The 16,004-nt window shown below is 38.4% G+C and overlaps 1 protein-coding gene across 7 annotated transcripts in view; it reads left to right on the forward strand.

Moving 5' to 3' along the window:
- ANAPC10 (anaphase promoting complex subunit 10) overlaps positions 1-13,775 on the forward strand; it is a 32,662-nt gene extending 18,887 nt beyond the window's left edge. For 6 of the 7 annotated variants that reach the window (XM_066318097.1, XM_066318095.1, XM_066318096.1 and 3 more), the window contains exon 5: positions 13,383-13,775. In XM_066318097.1, coding sequence (XP_066174194.1) covers positions 13,383-13,613 — 231 coding nt within the window. In that variant the 3' untranslated portion in view covers positions 13,614-13,775. The remainder of the gene's footprint in view (positions 1-13,382) is intronic. The other variant, XM_066318101.1, reaches the window with a different exon arrangement.
- The last annotated feature ends 2,229 nt before the right edge of the window (positions 13,776-16,004 follow it).

Below are 16,004 nucleotides of genomic sequence, written 5' to 3' on the forward strand. Positions count from 1 at the left end.
CAGCACCAAAAAAAACACCAACCAAAAGTTTCCATAAATTCAGGTAGAAATACAGGAACAAGTGTATTTTGTGTAGGTATGTGTGGGGGATTTTGTAATTACAATCAGCCTTTTTTTTTCTTTTTATCTCTGAAGCATAGCATTCTGCTGGAAAACTGAGATTATTCATAGTGTCACTAGGAAAGTAGTTCTGGAAAGGAATTCTGTTGATGTGGTAAATTACAGCAATCCTCAGTGTTCAGAAGAAAATGCTACCTGGCAGGTGGTTGTGATCTAGAGCAAATCCAAGGTAATGGAGCAAGAGATTCAGTTGCTCCAGAGCTACCACCATGGTAGTTCTTTCCAGAGGGAGGTCTTGTTCCGTGATTACTGAAATGTTCTGTTGGTCAGGGATCCCGTGTCTGCGTCTGGCTTTGATGAGAACGCTGCTACCCAGGCTCTAAATTCAGTTCTTGGCTAAGTTTTATTGGGTGGGAAGGGATTGAATGTGGTGTTATCCTGTTCCTTATCTCAAGTAATGCATGGAAATGTTTCTATAGATAGGAAGTATAATTTTTTTTCTTTCTGAGGGCTGTTCTCTGTCTTAATCTGTCATAAGATAACCGAGATCATGTGTTTGAATCGGAAAAACCTTTCCCAGGCTTTTTCCATTTTCTGTGCAAACACACAGGAGAGGGTGGAGTGAGAATAATAATGTAGCATATGTGTCTGGCTTGAGGGCCCGTGCTCTCTAGCTGCCTTCATCCAATTCCTAAAGCAGGTTTATCTAACAGTCCTATTTTATTTCAGAATGAATTCTGGAGTGTTTTGTGTCTCACATTAAAGGAATGTTAACAAAAACAGTTTTTACTGAAGCCTTTTATGAATTCTGTTCTCAGTCACAATTTTCAAGTGAATCATGTGGCAAAGCCCCTAATACTACTTTTTTAATTTTTGTTTTCTCCCTGCTCTGTATCTGTCAGAGATCAAATTCAGCTGTGGGTATGAAGGATTTTTTGGATTGTTTCTACTAGCAAATGCAGAAAACCTTAATTTGTTACTTCTTAGTAAGATGAACTTAGTAAGATTGAACATAATTAGTGACGTAAAAATCAAATTACATTCTGTTTTTTCATTCTTTCAAAAAGAGTTACAATTCGGTATCAGGAGAAATAATGGTGTAAAATTTTGAGGTAGGCTTCCCTCTCCTTGACCAGGTCTGTGTTATGATTATGATGGTCACCATGTGTGACAGATGTTTTCATAAATCAGCTTTTGGTAAATCCAGCACTGCTGGGGTAGGAACTTCTATTGTGGAATTACTGGACTTTCTTCTATTTCTTTATACTGTCATGAGGAGTTAAAGATTTACTTGCATAGCAGAAATAAATTAAGCAGAGGAGCATATGTAGCCACAGGACTTGCAGATATACAGTAAGTCACATAGATTTGCAATCCAATTCCATCTGCTTGTTGTTGACTGCACTTTGCTAAGCAGTAAGATGACACCCCACAGTAGCTCTAGACTTAGTAAATAGCAGGCCTGCTGGTAAACAAGTTTTTAATTATCTCATTCTCATGCTTTGTTTGCCACTGCCCCCTCGTTTTTCAGGAGCATACTTAGGATGTAATTTTATTTTGATTCTTATACAGTTGGTGGTGAGGAGCTCATGTTCTTGGTCTGTAGGATGTGGCACTAAGGCTACTGCAGATGCTGTTTGTAGCAGAAATGCTGTTGCAGTGAGGGAGTCATTAGCCCAAGTGTATAGCACCATTGATTACCTTTTTAAACTGTACATTTTTTTGAGTGAATGGTGACTTGAGGGACCTTTGACTCCCAGAAAGAAGTCAAGAAATAAAATTTATCTAGATTGAAAGAAGCAGAGTCTAGAGTCTGATCTCCACATAAAACAACAGGAAAAAAGCCTTGTGGGTTTTTTTTGGACACGCTTTCTTATTGATTTGTAAGAAAACACAAGCAGAAGGTAAAAAGTCTCCTGCATTTGTTCCACTACATTAAAGAAATTCTGTTTGGATGTAAAATTAAATGCTTCCATTGGGCAACAGTTCTGATTCCAGCTTTGCAGATTTATGGAAGTATATTCTGGCTCACATAAAAGTATCCAGCTGAACCTCTGACAGATATATTTCTTCTCTTTTAAAGTTCGTTCATATGAAAATATATCTCCAGTGAGACATGTTTATGAATTTGGGATCTTTCTGAGATGAGACTCTGCATTGCATTTGAAATTTGCACAAATAGTTTTCACAACGGTCTTTTGCATTTGTTTCCAATAAATAAATATTCCTTGAGCTGAGCATTACCTCTGGATCCTGTGAAATGCTACTCTGCATTTGTTTACTGTGTGCTACAACACACTTGAGTAATCTTGAAGTTTATCAGGTTTTGTCTCACTTGCCTTTACTGAGCGTCCACGGACTCCTTATCCAGACACAGAAATGTTTGCATACTGTACTTCTGCAGGATTTGGGGATTATTTACAGAGGTTTAGGGTTTTTAAATTCCTTGATATTCGGGAGAGGCAGCTCTCTGTAATTCTCAGAAGCAAACCACTCCTGTGAAACCAGGAGAAATGCTTTCCCTTAACCCCAGTGTTTTTTGTGTCTTAAAGCAACAACTTGTCCTCTCACTGGTAAAGAATGAGTAGGTTTTTTTTTAATTTGGTAGTACTCAGGTGTATTTTGTTCCAGTCTTTTCCTGACAAATAAAGTCACTCAGGAACTCGTCTTGTGTAACAGGTAAACAGTTAGAGCCATGCAGTTTTGTGGGCCTGTCTTCTGGTAGAAGATCAGAAATCTAGTTCTTTTCAATGTATAGTAATAGCCCTTCTCAGTGAGGGGAATGAGGGTTGTTTTTTTAGTTTTGATGTACTTTCTTCCCCTCACCTATAAGAGTGCTTGAGAGCTAGCAGCTGGCTGCTACTACTGCTATGAACTATTTTTTAAATATTGTAATATTCCCTTTCTTTTTATGTTTGTTCATTTCCCATATTAATTTTCTGCATTCTCTGGGATGCAAAGTGCATGGCATGAAATGTGGTCACTAGGTTATTGCCGCTAAGTTATTTGAGATGGTTTGATAGAGAATTAACTCAGTGTGGCCAGTCTTCAGACACTTAAGTCTTTAATATTCCTTGCATAATTTTTTTTTTCAAATACTTTCTTTGTATAATTTAACTGTAGCTATGTCTAGACATATTTCCTGGATATGGCTAAACAATTTTGAAGGTAAATTATGACCTGGGTTTTTTTTTCACTTTCACACAAACATAGTATCATTCCATTATGTATGTTAGGAGAAATGGGAACTGCAGACATCTGCAATACAGTTTTCACCGAATCTGCAAACTTCTGCCCCTTTGTAAAATTAGTTATTTCCTGGAAATGTTTTCCAGCCTTAACTTCCATTTGCAATCAATTTGTGCAGCGAGCCCATAGAATACATTTATATTGTTCCTGCTTGTACCTAGCAGCTCTAGTTTGAAAAAAATTCATAGGGCTTCTCCCTTTATGCTTTGCTATCTTCTAGGTTTTATTGTGTTCATTTTATTTGCCTTAAGGTCCTTTGTATAAGGCCATTGTTCAAAGCACTTGTTTCTTGTTCATAGAAAATTCTGTCTATACTCCCTTTCTTGGAAGATTCTGTGGTGTTAACCATAGAATCATTTAAGTTGGAAAAGACCTCTAAGATCAGCCTGTTCTGTTACCTTTCATAAAAGGCAGCTGCTTTGTCCCATTCTTCAGTCAGCAGTTCCATTTGTAATGCAAATTCACCTGAGCTTCAGAATGGTTTTTTAAATATATCTTCAGACTTCTTTGCAGTAGAATGTTCACTATCCCACCTCAATCTATTTCTGTTCTCTTTGTGTAGCTGTCTGCTCTTTCATTACTGATTTTCCCTGCCTCTCTTCAGTAGATGGTTAAAGTGCTACTCTTCCCAGAGAGCAGCCTGACTCACCTGGAAGTTGTAGGAGATGTCTTTATTTTGGATGGGTGCTGCTCTAAAGGGAAGGACTAAGATTTTGATATTCTCAGTACTGGGAAATCTTAGGGCTTTTTAGTGCTGGGAGTGAGAATTCAAACTTATGACTAAGATCCAAACTTAAATAAAGGTGCTGGTAATGTATTGTCTTAAGTAATTTTTAAGAAATCTGTGCCCTGTTTCCGTTGTTACAAAAACCTTAGTCCACATGCTTCACAGATGGGGGATTTTGATACTTCTGTGACTATTTTGTATTTTGTGTTACGACTAAACACTTTGAATGCAGGTGGTACTATTTGTTTGAGTGGTACTATTTGTTTGAGTGAACATGGGATGTAGTAGTGGCTTTTGTTATGTTTGACAGGTGGGTGGTTTTTTTTGTTGGTTTTTTTTGTTTTGTTTTTTTTTTGTTTGTTTGTTTGTTTTTTACAAGCTTCTGATCAGGTAAAAGTTACTGAGGGTTTTCAAAAGCACTGCAAAAGGTACTTGTATTGGTTGGTCATCATCTGCCAGATCCTCACTTAGAAGTGTCCCTACACAGTTATCTTGTGCACATGGGGTGTTCTCCTTAGTTACTAACTTATAAAATGAAGAAACATTGCAGTGAGGTAAACTTTGATTTGAAGTGCTTTCCTAAAGGTATGAAACATTTGTTTTCACTAAATGAGATTTGCACTTCTTTCTAAATGTGTAGTGTGCAGTACTGGCTATATATTTTATAGTACTTTTTGGTTTTTCGAGTGTGCTGTTTCTTTTGTCACAGTTACCTCTATAATACTCTAAGCTACTGATAATTTGAGTTATAAAGTACCGTGGTTAAAAAAAACCCCAAACATTAAAAGTCCCTCATTCTTCTTTCAGAATGCTGGAATTTTGAAAAGACTTGTTGCAAACCATGGGTTTTCTACCATTCCTTTTTAAGGCCAGACTGTCCAGATGCAGTCTGTTCCAGTATGTCTGCAACTAAAACTTGACCCACCTTAGGTACCAGAAATAGGCAAAGTGAGGCAGAAGGCCTGTTTTGGGCTGCATTACCTGTTTTTTGATACTGTCAGCCAGGCCACCACTTCAGAGCTCAAGTATTTTTTGTAGCTTTTTCATCTTCAGTGTGCTGTCTGCCAAGCTCAGGGAAGTAACAGGTTCACACTGGAGCCAAGTCCCTGTAGTTGTGGAGGGTTTCCCCTGACATACAGGAACGTTCTCAGAGTGCAGTGCTCTTACAAAGGTATGACATTCCTGTGAATTGTGACAGCTGTGAAGTGAGATTAGGTTCCTGCAGGAGAATACTACTGCACTTAGAGCCTTCCCTTCCTCCACTCTTGACTGCTTCTTAAATGAGTTATGAAACTCATTTTTCTTTAAATCAGAGATCCAAAATTTCATGGCTGTTATGGCTGATTTCAGTTAGAGGCAGTATTCCTTCTGGAGCAAGAGATTCCTGTTAGGGTGAAATCTCTTTTAGCTGATACCAAGCTAAATTTAGATAGCTTCCTTCTGTGGGTAGAAGGTTTGCTTTGGAGTTTTATGTCTTAATTCCCTACTTGCACATATGAAGCTCCATTCTAGACTGCATTGTCGTTCCGTGTTTGCTGGTTGGATCTTCCTGCTTTTCAAAAGGACAGAGAGAAGGTTTTTTATTATTTTCTGAAGTTCCAGTGGCTATGACGGTTGCCACTTAAAGCATACACAGCACGGCATTCCTTCTCTAACGAGTTTTAGTTTATGGATGTCACCAGCATAAAGTATTATGTGAAAGTTCAAATGACCTCACTTAACAATAGGATTTCAAAAATGTGGGACTGAAAAGCAAACTGTCCAAGACTGTTCAACATTTTTGTCCTTCTCTGAAGCAATATATATCTCTTGAGGCATGTATTTTTGTAATAAATGTTGAGCTGCCTATCTCTTGTTCTTCATGGAACATACTAAAAAAAAAAAAAAACAAAACCCAGTGGATGTGGCACAGCAAATGGGAAAACAGTGTTTCTTTCTTCCAGAGAGACTTTCCTAGTAAACAGTCTGTGACAAATTCCTGATGGTTTCTGCAGGTAAGTTTTCTAGAATGGAGAGCTGTTTTCAGCCACATTGTAGAGAATGAAGTATTCAAAGACTGTTGTCAATTTTTTTTTTCCTTTGCTTTTGCTTTTTTTTCCTGCCACCCAGAGTTAAGCAGACAATATTTTCTGAAATTGCAATTGAGTCAGACAGTTCTGGCTGACAACTGCACAGAGGTTGAGCATTTGGCAGGTTATTTATTTTGTCTGTCAGGCTGGATGTACCTGCCTGTGCAAGTGCTGTGAGCAGATGCAGCGGTGGGAGTGTGATGGGCAGGTGGTGGTTGTTTAAGTACCACGGACAGGGGCCCCTTCACACATGTCCAGACCGTCCATGACTTCGTCTGTCAGGAGTTTTCCGTGTGGGCAGTTCAGGACAGCCTTGACCCTTTTGCAGGCATCATTATGTGGGCTTCTTCATCATTTGGTGCTTTTGAAAGAGCTGTTTCTCCTGTGAATCCCTAAAGCTCTTGGTGTTCCACAGTGTGTGCCACTGTACCCCATTTCCTCCATTTGAGAGTTGGTTTATCTGCACACTTACTCACCAGAGGCTCCCCATCATGTCTAAGACTTGACTGTTGTCCTCTTAGGTGTTCTTCACCTGACTTCAGCAGATTTCAAAGACAGACTATGAGGGCATTCATAAAGCTGACTTTTCCCTGTTTACCATTCCATGGATTAAATTTCAGCTCTTCCTAACTTTATTCCTGAAATTCTGCCTGAAGTCACTATGTACATCTTAGAAAATATTGCATTGGTTTCTCAGCAGAATCAAATAAAAGGGATTATTTTTAACTGTATGGGAAAATGATAATCAGGACACCTAATTCTAAAGAATATCAAAATGGACCTGTCACTGAGACTGTTTCATGAGTTGGCTGGTGAGTCATTCTGCCAAATGAAATTCAGGGTGCATCATACATGGCTCAATTGGCATCATCTGCTCCCTTCAGAAAGCAGCAATGGGACACAACCCACTGACGTTGTCCAGTGTATTTGTGCTGCTCAAGTAATCCAAACAGGAAATTTGGAAAGGCAGTATAAGGATCTGTATTTGGGCATTGTGAATACTAATCCTTGACTCACCAAGGATTTGCTTTTCTTCCTTTTCTGAATATTCTTTATAGCTTGGTTTGAGTGTTTAGTTGTCTTTATTTTAATTGCATACAACTTTCTAACACACCTGGGCATTGATTAATTTTTAGTGGTTTCTTCTGGAGCAGAATATTCTAAAGGACATTCCATAAAACTTCTTGCAAGGATCTTTTGGATCTTTTTTCAACCTTCCAGTCTTCTCAAAGGTTATTTCTTTTGCTTTATTTGAACAAAGAGCCTATAGGATACTAAGAGAGAGGAACTTCTAGTGTTTGAAGGTTTCACTGGTCTCCTATCTACCAAAATCCACATCTGACTCTTTCTGAGGGATGGACTGTGCTCCTTTAGACTCTTCAGGAACTGCTGTTTAAAAGAATGGAAAACTTCTCTTGCCTAATGGACTGAAATGAGATTTCTTGACCGTTTAAGGAGGTGGCTGATTAAGACCACAGAGGCACCTCCTTAGGTGGTCGTTGCTCCATCCGAGCACACAAGTGTGCTATTCACAGTGGGTCCTTTGAGCCTGTTTCTGTGTTCCCTGTTAAGTTGCTAATGTGGTGTCCCTCCTTTGGCTCACTTGGAACTCACCAAGTTTCTTTTGGACATGCTTCATTTTTTCTGCTGGAACTGGTGCATCACTGCTATTAACTGGTTCTCTTCCTTCCTAAGTGAAGTGATGGCTGAAGCCCAAGCCCTGCTACTTCATGTGTTGACAGTTCCAATACTTGGAATTATGCAGAGGCACACAGATTCTCAGTCCTGGTAACTAAATGGTAGGACATGGCAGTTATGGAAGCAGAATTTTGGAAGTTGAGCCAGCCTCCTTTCTCCTTGCCAGTTGTGAAAACATATTTGGATAGATGTAAAAAACAATGGCTAAACAGGAAAAAGCCTTTTCCTACATGGGAAAGTTTGTGTATTGATAAATATTTAATTTCTGAACATAGCATTTCTTTTCCCTGAAAGTTAGTTTTATAATCTTCTTCTTGGAAGAATACATTATTTATTGAGAACACCTGCTTTGAAAAGCTTAGGTTTTTATAAAAACTGTATTGTAAGAACTAGCTAAGCACAGAGAGAGACAAAATTATATGTGTGAAGAAGAGTCTAACCACTACCTTTAATTTCATAGTTGGCTGAGTCACTAAAACAAAAAGCAGCTTTAACATTTTTATGAGAAAAGTAGAAGGAGTAAAATCAAATGCTGTTTGATTTCACAGCCATTTGAATCTAGTAGTAAAGTTGACAAAACAGAAATTTGATGAGGTACAAACATCTCAGAAGCATGTTTCATGCCGAAGCTGTGATGGCAGCAAGAATTGTCAGCTTTCTGTCAGTACATAGGTCCTCTTCTGCACGTGCTTCCCAGAGGAAAAAAAATGAGCTGCTTTTTCTTCCTGTGGGTATTTATTCCCCTGAGCTGGGAGCCCTGTCCAACATACATCTCGGACGTGTTTGTAATTACACTGAATGCGAAACTACTTACGGTGGGTTTTTTCCTCTATATCTTCACAAAAGATACCTTTAAAGGGCAGGAAAATCATGTCTTATTTCAAGGATGTTAGCCTACTGTAAATATAGCCAAAAACTTGGGCTGCATTTGTAACCCTAGTAGAAGTAGCAGTTGGAGTTATATGCCATTTGGAGATGGCAGAGAATGTAGACGACATATCACTGAGTATGGAAAAGAGGTTAGTTTTCAGTTTAGGTAGGATTAATACACTAGAAAAGTATTCTTTGGGTAAATAACTTCCTAGCCTGTAAAGAGGCTAGTGGTTGTAGAAGCAGCTCCCTCCTAAAAGCCCTGGTCTTGTATTCAGTCATCTCTCTGAAGTGTATCCTCAAGTTGCCTTGGTCTTTTTTTTATTTTTTAATGTGTATTTTGTTGTGTGGTTTGCGTCTTCTATGGTAGGACACACATTAGTTGCAGTAGTAGCCTTGCCAAATATGTATGGAATTCTGTAGAACCTCTGGACTGTACAATAAAGTGAAGAAAAAGGGCTGTTAAATAGGCTGGGGAGGAGAATTCCATTGAGAACATTAATTTTCCTTTGGCTTTCCAAATAATGTGGATTCATGGAGTTGGAAGTATATGTCCATAGGTAAAGCTGTAGCACACAGAGGACAGGAAAAATAAGAAAGCAACGGAAAGAAAGCAGGAGAAGAGCTAGAGTATAACAGCAGCAAGAACAAGTGAGTGATTTTTCCATTTCCATTTTTATCCCTTTGTTCTTTTATTCTGACTTTCATGATCTTCTTGTTTTCCAATTGTCACAAAATTTATAGTATTAGAAGCAAATATAAAAAAGCCACAAACCCTGGGCTTTTAGTATATTGTTCAGTAAGATTAGTCTAGAGCTGCAGGAACTGTCCTGAGTTACCAATACTGAACTTGCACTGATTCATTCCTATGTTTTCTTTAAAAAAAAAACAAGAAAAAACATATCAGAGAGAAATTTTGAATTTTTAATTTCACTCAAGTGATGAGTAGTAAAGCTGATTTTTTAAAATCTCTTGGAAGACAGTTAATTGTGACTGAGTCTTAATGATCTACATAAGATGAAAAATACAGGAGGAAACTTCATGTGGTGTTTTCTCATAGAGGACTAATACTATAGAGTTGAGGTGAAATATAAGTATATCTGTGTGTGTCTATGTATATACAGTGGTCTGTGCTTTTGAAGAACAAGTTTGACTTTGAGCAAAGCCAACTGAAATGGATTTCAAGTATAGTATTTATTATGGGTGGAGCTGCCAGTGCCACCTGAACTTAAGGTTGTGTGAACCTTTCTGTTTTAAGGCTTGACTCTTGGTTACTTTGACTTTTGCCAAAGTTCAGTTCAGACAGATTTTTCCATGCCAGATATCTGCTTTGGGCTGAATTTTTTTTAAAGTTTCAGCCAAAGCAGTTCTGTTCCAAGAATTAGGCTAGTGAAAAGTATGCTGTTTTGCTTGTGTGAGAATATTCTGGTGTCCTTCTTTGATGCTCCAGTGCCCCCAAGCTCTAAAGCAAGGATTTGAAATTTGGCAATAGTTCAGCCTTTGTGTTGAGGATGTGCCTTTTGCCGCCCTGTAAAAATCCACCCAAATTTCCAGACCAGTTTACAAGGCTTTGAAAGATTGCCATTTGCATGGGCTTAATAGGAATTTCTTAAAACTTCACAGTAAGCTTCCTTTAGATTCTGTTCACACTGGGAATGCTCCAGGCAGAGTAGAGCTGCATATTTCATCCCACTTCTGGTAGGACTTGTGATGGCTGGGTCTGGGTGCTGACATTGAGCTAGGAGTGGGCAGCATTGTGTCTTGTATCTCCCCTGCCTATTCCCATGTCCTGTTCCTTCTCCCTGGTGAGGGACCTGGGCCTCTGGAAAAAGAAACTCTTTCACTCATCTGGAAGAGCATGACAGATGTGGAGGAGAAGAATTTGGGAGAATGTGTGTGTCTGGTTTATACCATTCCTTTGGTCACAGAAGATGTGTGTATCATAGTGGCAAAACAATACTTCCTTTTCTACTGAATGTTCCGTTTGGTTTTGCTGCATTTAAACCCCAGTAGTTGAGTCTGTATCAGGGTTTTAATGCACTGTGTGGGCATCAATTAAAAAAAAAGAGGTTAGACTCAAATGTCAGTAGAGGAATGTTATTAAGAGGGCAGAAGTCAAGAGCTCACTTTTTTCAGACATGGAAGTCTGACTCTGACATTTGCATTTAGTACACTGTAGCCTCCAACTTCATCACAAGTGTTGTGTGTTTTGTTCCAGAGGCAACTGTTTGACTGGACTGGGAAAAGGGGCCTGTTCTGAGGATGTGCCCAGGATTTGTACGAGTGAAGGCTGTGTATTCATCTGTTAGGGAGGTTGAAAAATGTGGAGTGAGGAAATCTGAGATTTGGGGAAATAAAGTAAATCTCTGTGGCTAAGACAGTTCAGTGGTGCTGGATGGATTGTGTGCTGCCTGCTCAGTCGTGGTGTTTCCATGAGGGGTTTCTATGAGTGACTGCTCCCAGGTGGCTGCTCAGACTCTGTGTTGTGGCTGCATTGAGAACTTGTATGCATTGGCAGAAATGCTGAGCTGCAAGTGAACTCAGTGGGACCTAAACCTCCTTCAAAATGCTGTATTTCACTTAAGACACTAACAACTGGCTCAGAGTATGTGAAGTTTGACATCTGGAGCCAGGGAACCTTTTTGTCTAATTAACCTGATGCCTCAGTTGCCAGTTTTACAGGTGAAGGAATGATTTGTCCCATCTCTGTAGAAAGACTTGGGGAGAAACTGGTTGTCTTTGTAGCAGGACTGAAAAATAACATGCTATAAATAAAGCATATAACCACCTCCCTTGAACAGGGATGATACAAAGCATTGTAAAAGTTGCCATACTTTTATCTTTCATACCTTTTTTTTTTTTTTTTTTTACTAGGAGTTAGTGTTAGCTAATCTATTTCATACTGATCTAAACATAAAAATTTAGGTATCTTAGCTCTTGAGCTCAAATTTTTCTCTCTGAATTAGCAGTCAAAATTTGTGAACACTGAGAAAATTCTTAAAATACAAGTTTAATTAGCAATAGCCTTGTAATTCTCTTCAAAATCAGTCACTTGACCTTAGTAGTAGTTGAATGAAGTGTTAGGAGGATCCACATTCTCTGTTTACTATGAAGATGGGAAACATCCTTGCTCAAGTTGTTTACTGCTACCTCACCATGATAAATTTGCCCTTTGTAAAGCTGCTTCAACAAGACATCTTTTTTTTTTTTCATCTCTTTGTAAAGTTCTGAAGCTTCCTATAAAAAGAAAAAAAATTAAAAGTTTTTTGAGAGGGACAGTGCTATGACAAATGAGTGACTGTGTGTTTGTGGAAATGTCTAGCTCCCAGAGTGAAATGATTTGCTGCTAAGGTTCAGTGAATGTAATGCTTTGGAAATAATTTGTTGGAGAGTCTGCAGCAGTGGAGACTTTTGGGTTGTGGTTATTTGTTGGTGGTTTTTTGTTGTTGTTGGTTTTTTTTTATTTTTTTTCCTTGTTCTTTCTTTAAGGGTGGAGGTGTAAAAGATTTTTTTGTTTGCTACTTTAAGCTGAAGTAGTAATCAAACTGTCTTACTTGTCTCTTGGATTGTTTTCTCAAGGTGTCTGCTGCCTCTGAACCAGTAGCTCTCAGGATGGGTCTTTTGAAACCTTCAGCATAAACAAGGCATTTGCCAGGATGTGCCATGCAGTATTTTCAGGAGAAAGATGGGAATTTTGAGCTGCTCAAAGCACATACAGCTTCCTTAGGGGAACTCAGCTGCTAAGAACAGCACTCTTATTTGCTTAGCTGTGTGAATCCACTTGCTAGTGGACAATTGTTTTGTGTTTTGTTTTCTTTCCCCCCCAAGACTTCTATTTACTTGTGTGCTCTTCCATGTGTGTTTTGAGCTGTGCTTTGAAGTTGGGCAGCTAGCTTTAAACAAAAGCTGTTACTATGCTCTGCATAGCATCCAGCTTGATTTCAGCAATCTGTTGTGTCAGTGATGTGGTTTAGAGTTAACAAAATGCTGTTCTTTGCTTGCCTTGACATTGGTTTGTGTAGGATTAAAACTGAAAAAGAAAAAATCATCATATCACACTGGATATGTTGTATGAAAGGCAAGTCAAATGTGATTAGAATGTGATTTAATGGCTGTGCAGCAATTATTAATTGGCCAGGCATCTGTCTTGATACATGAGATGAAATTTGAGGTATCCTCTCTTTTTTCCTCTGCCACCTTCCTTTTCCTCTTCTCCAGTCCCCCTAATAATCTAAGGAATTTCTGAAAACCCAGAACTTTGTGTGCATTTAGTTTCCTATGTAAGTCACTCCAGTATATTGTACTTCAGGGTGCCTAGGTAAAACAATTTGAAATGCATATTTTGTCATCTTTGAGCATTGATCTTCAGTAAGAAGGTCCAAATGCTACACTTCTGCTTTCTTGAATCTATACTGAAGTCTGTATTCTTTATATTGGTTTTTATTCTAAGATTAAGGCAAAAAATGAGGACTAGATTCTGAAAGGCAAAAGCAAAAACAGCTCTACACAACCAAATTATTTTGTATACATTTACATGAGCGGTAAATTAGCTATGAGTACTCAATTCTGTTATTTCAAATGAATTTGAAAATGTAATTAAAATCTGATTAACAAGACTGCTTTATTAAATGGATTTAATATGTGATCATTTATATGAAGTATGCAAACTGTTTCTGAATGTTTTGCTCTTCTGTCTTGTTTTTTGGCAGCAGCTGGAATTAGTGGAACCCAGTGGCTGGATCCATGTTCCTCTCACAGATACTCACAAGAAGCCCATTCGCACCTTTATGATCCAGATTGCTGTTCTAGCCAATCACCAGAATGGGAGAGACACTCACATGAGGCAAATCAAAGTGTACACCCCTGTGGAAGAGAGCTCCATTGGTAAATTCCCCAGATGTACAACAATTGATTTCATGATGTATCGCTCCATCAGATAAAATTTCCTCATGAGGAGTATAGTAATAAAGGTATTTTTTCATGACTGTATCGTTGCTAAAGTATTCAGATAATTAAAGAGCAGGGTTTACTTCAGTGTAATTATATCTTTATGTTTATATTTTGTACAATTTTTGAAATAAAGGTTATCTTGTGTTACAGTATGTTGTAGTCTGTAATTTTGTTTCTTTTTCTAGGAGTCTGAGTGCTCTTGCGCTCTCTGAGAGAGGAAAAAACAATCCAGGCACTCTTAAAAGAATGTATTTGACTGCGTGGGAATGGATAATTAATTTGATATAAAGAGGTATTTTGGGGGATGATTTCCTCCCGTAATGATCATGCATGGAAACAGGTCATTCCTCTACCTAAAAATTGGTCTGTAAAAAGTTTCTCCTCTTCTTGAGCAGACGTGATCTAAAGATATTACCAGTAGTGTTTTCCCATTATTGCTTATGGTAACGTGTTGTACCTTTTCTGTAGAGGGTTGTATCTGCTCAGTGGCCATGTGCATGGATTTAGGCTTCTTTGTAACTGCAAAGTCAGTCATAGAATTACAGCATATCTCCAGCTGGAAGGGACATGGGAAGATGATCAAGTCCAATCTGCTGCTTTTTGCAGGACTACCTAAAGCCAGTCCATATGACTAAATGTTGTCTAGATGCTCCTTGAACAGGCTTGGTGCCAGAACCATTTTCCTGGGGACCTTCTTCTAGTGACTGATAGTGCAGTGAAGATGACAATGGTATGAAGAAAACCAAACCTTTCCAAATTATTCAACATAGTATACACATTAATATGGATACACTGAGCATAGGTCATCAAGAACATGATTAATTGTTGAAAACAGGCAATTTAGGAGTGCTCTGGCATCCTACAGCAATGTAGGAATGAATGTGGTGGTCCAATGCACCTTCTAAAGTCCTGGGAACTCAAGTTTCCTTGAACACAAGTGATCTCATATTCAGAGCACAGAATTCTTTTAATTTGTCTTTTAAAGCAAAGGGCATTGCAAAGGAAAATGTGTGCTCTGTCTGTTTGCTGTGAGTACTCTACTAATGTCTCATAATCGAATCACTAGTTATTTAATCTTTTTAAAAAATTAGTAGATTTTAGAGAGAGAGATTGTTGAAGTACAAAGGCTTCTTTTAAAATGTTCAGTACTGATCAAACCCATTCTTCCTCATAGCACCGTGAAGGTTGATGGTCAATCCAGACTAATCTCTGCCAAAGAAAACTTTTGTCACTCCTCCTGTCTGTGAGCAAGGAAAGGCTAATAATAGTTGAGGCTCATCAAACAATGATACATCATCCTGCAGAGGAGAAAGGAGGTAAAATAGAGAGAAATGGGAAGGTTGTCAAAGAAGGAGGATGATTGAACTGTTGAAATTTGTTTTATATACTTGATGAAGTTGTTTACTGAGAAGTTTTATCTGTGGTGAATTCCACAGTATTCAGGAGGGTCATTAAACAGGCCATTTACTGATAAAGAACACTGTAGACAAGAGCATGACTTGTTTGGGGTTTCTATTTAAATGTGGATCCAGTCATTTCAGGACGACCTTAATGGTACTTTACCATTCCCTGTAGAGGATGGATCAAGTGCAGAATTCCTGTTCAGCAGAAGCTGGCTGAACTTGTGCCTTTCACCAAGTCTGCCACTTCTGTGGATTTTCTTATATAGTGTTAGGGGTTGTACATTCTTATTCACTTAATTGAAGCAAATTCTGTACTTTTGATGTCCACTTCATATTCTTATGTTGAAAAAAACCCAACAAACCTCACCTGGATTTATCTAGTTACTTGTGGTAAGTTATGTATTGTTTTTAAGAAAGGAGATTGTTAGGCATGGAATTTTCCTGGTGTTCTCCCAGATGTTAAGATGGTATTTATCCATCCTACTTTTGCATCATCAAGCCACTGTTTCCAACTTAAAGATTCTACCACAGATAATTCTGTAGAAATTTTGTGCTTAGGTCAGTAACATTTATCTTTTCTTACATGTCACTCTGCAAGTGATACCTGGACTAATACTGCTCTGTGCCAAACATTATCCAGTAAACTAGGAGCAAGCCTGTCAGCAGTCTTGTCCTTATTTCTGTCCTGCCATCAGTAGGCATCATTTCTGGATCTTTATAGAGAGCTATTCTAACTTTTATTGATTTTTTTTTCAGGACATCCATGCTCATACAGGATAGGGGCCAGCATTTGTGTCAAAAATCTGGAATTGTTATTCCTGGCAGTGTCGTTGAATAAGCTAAAATGTTGCTTGACTACTTATCCTGCTCTTCTGAAGTTACAGATTGTGTTCAAGTGGTTTTTAGAACCCATGGTAAACTGGGTTATGTCAAGCTTTACTGTTGGGGAAAGAAATCTGTACTTGAAAATAAGTGCAG

The sequence above is a fragment of the Sylvia atricapilla genome, chromosome 4, assembly GCF_009819655.1.
Source record: "Sylvia atricapilla isolate bSylAtr1 chromosome 4, bSylAtr1.pri, whole genome shotgun sequence".
Lineage (NCBI taxonomy): Eukaryota > Metazoa > Chordata > Aves > Passeriformes > Sylviidae > Sylvia > Sylvia atricapilla.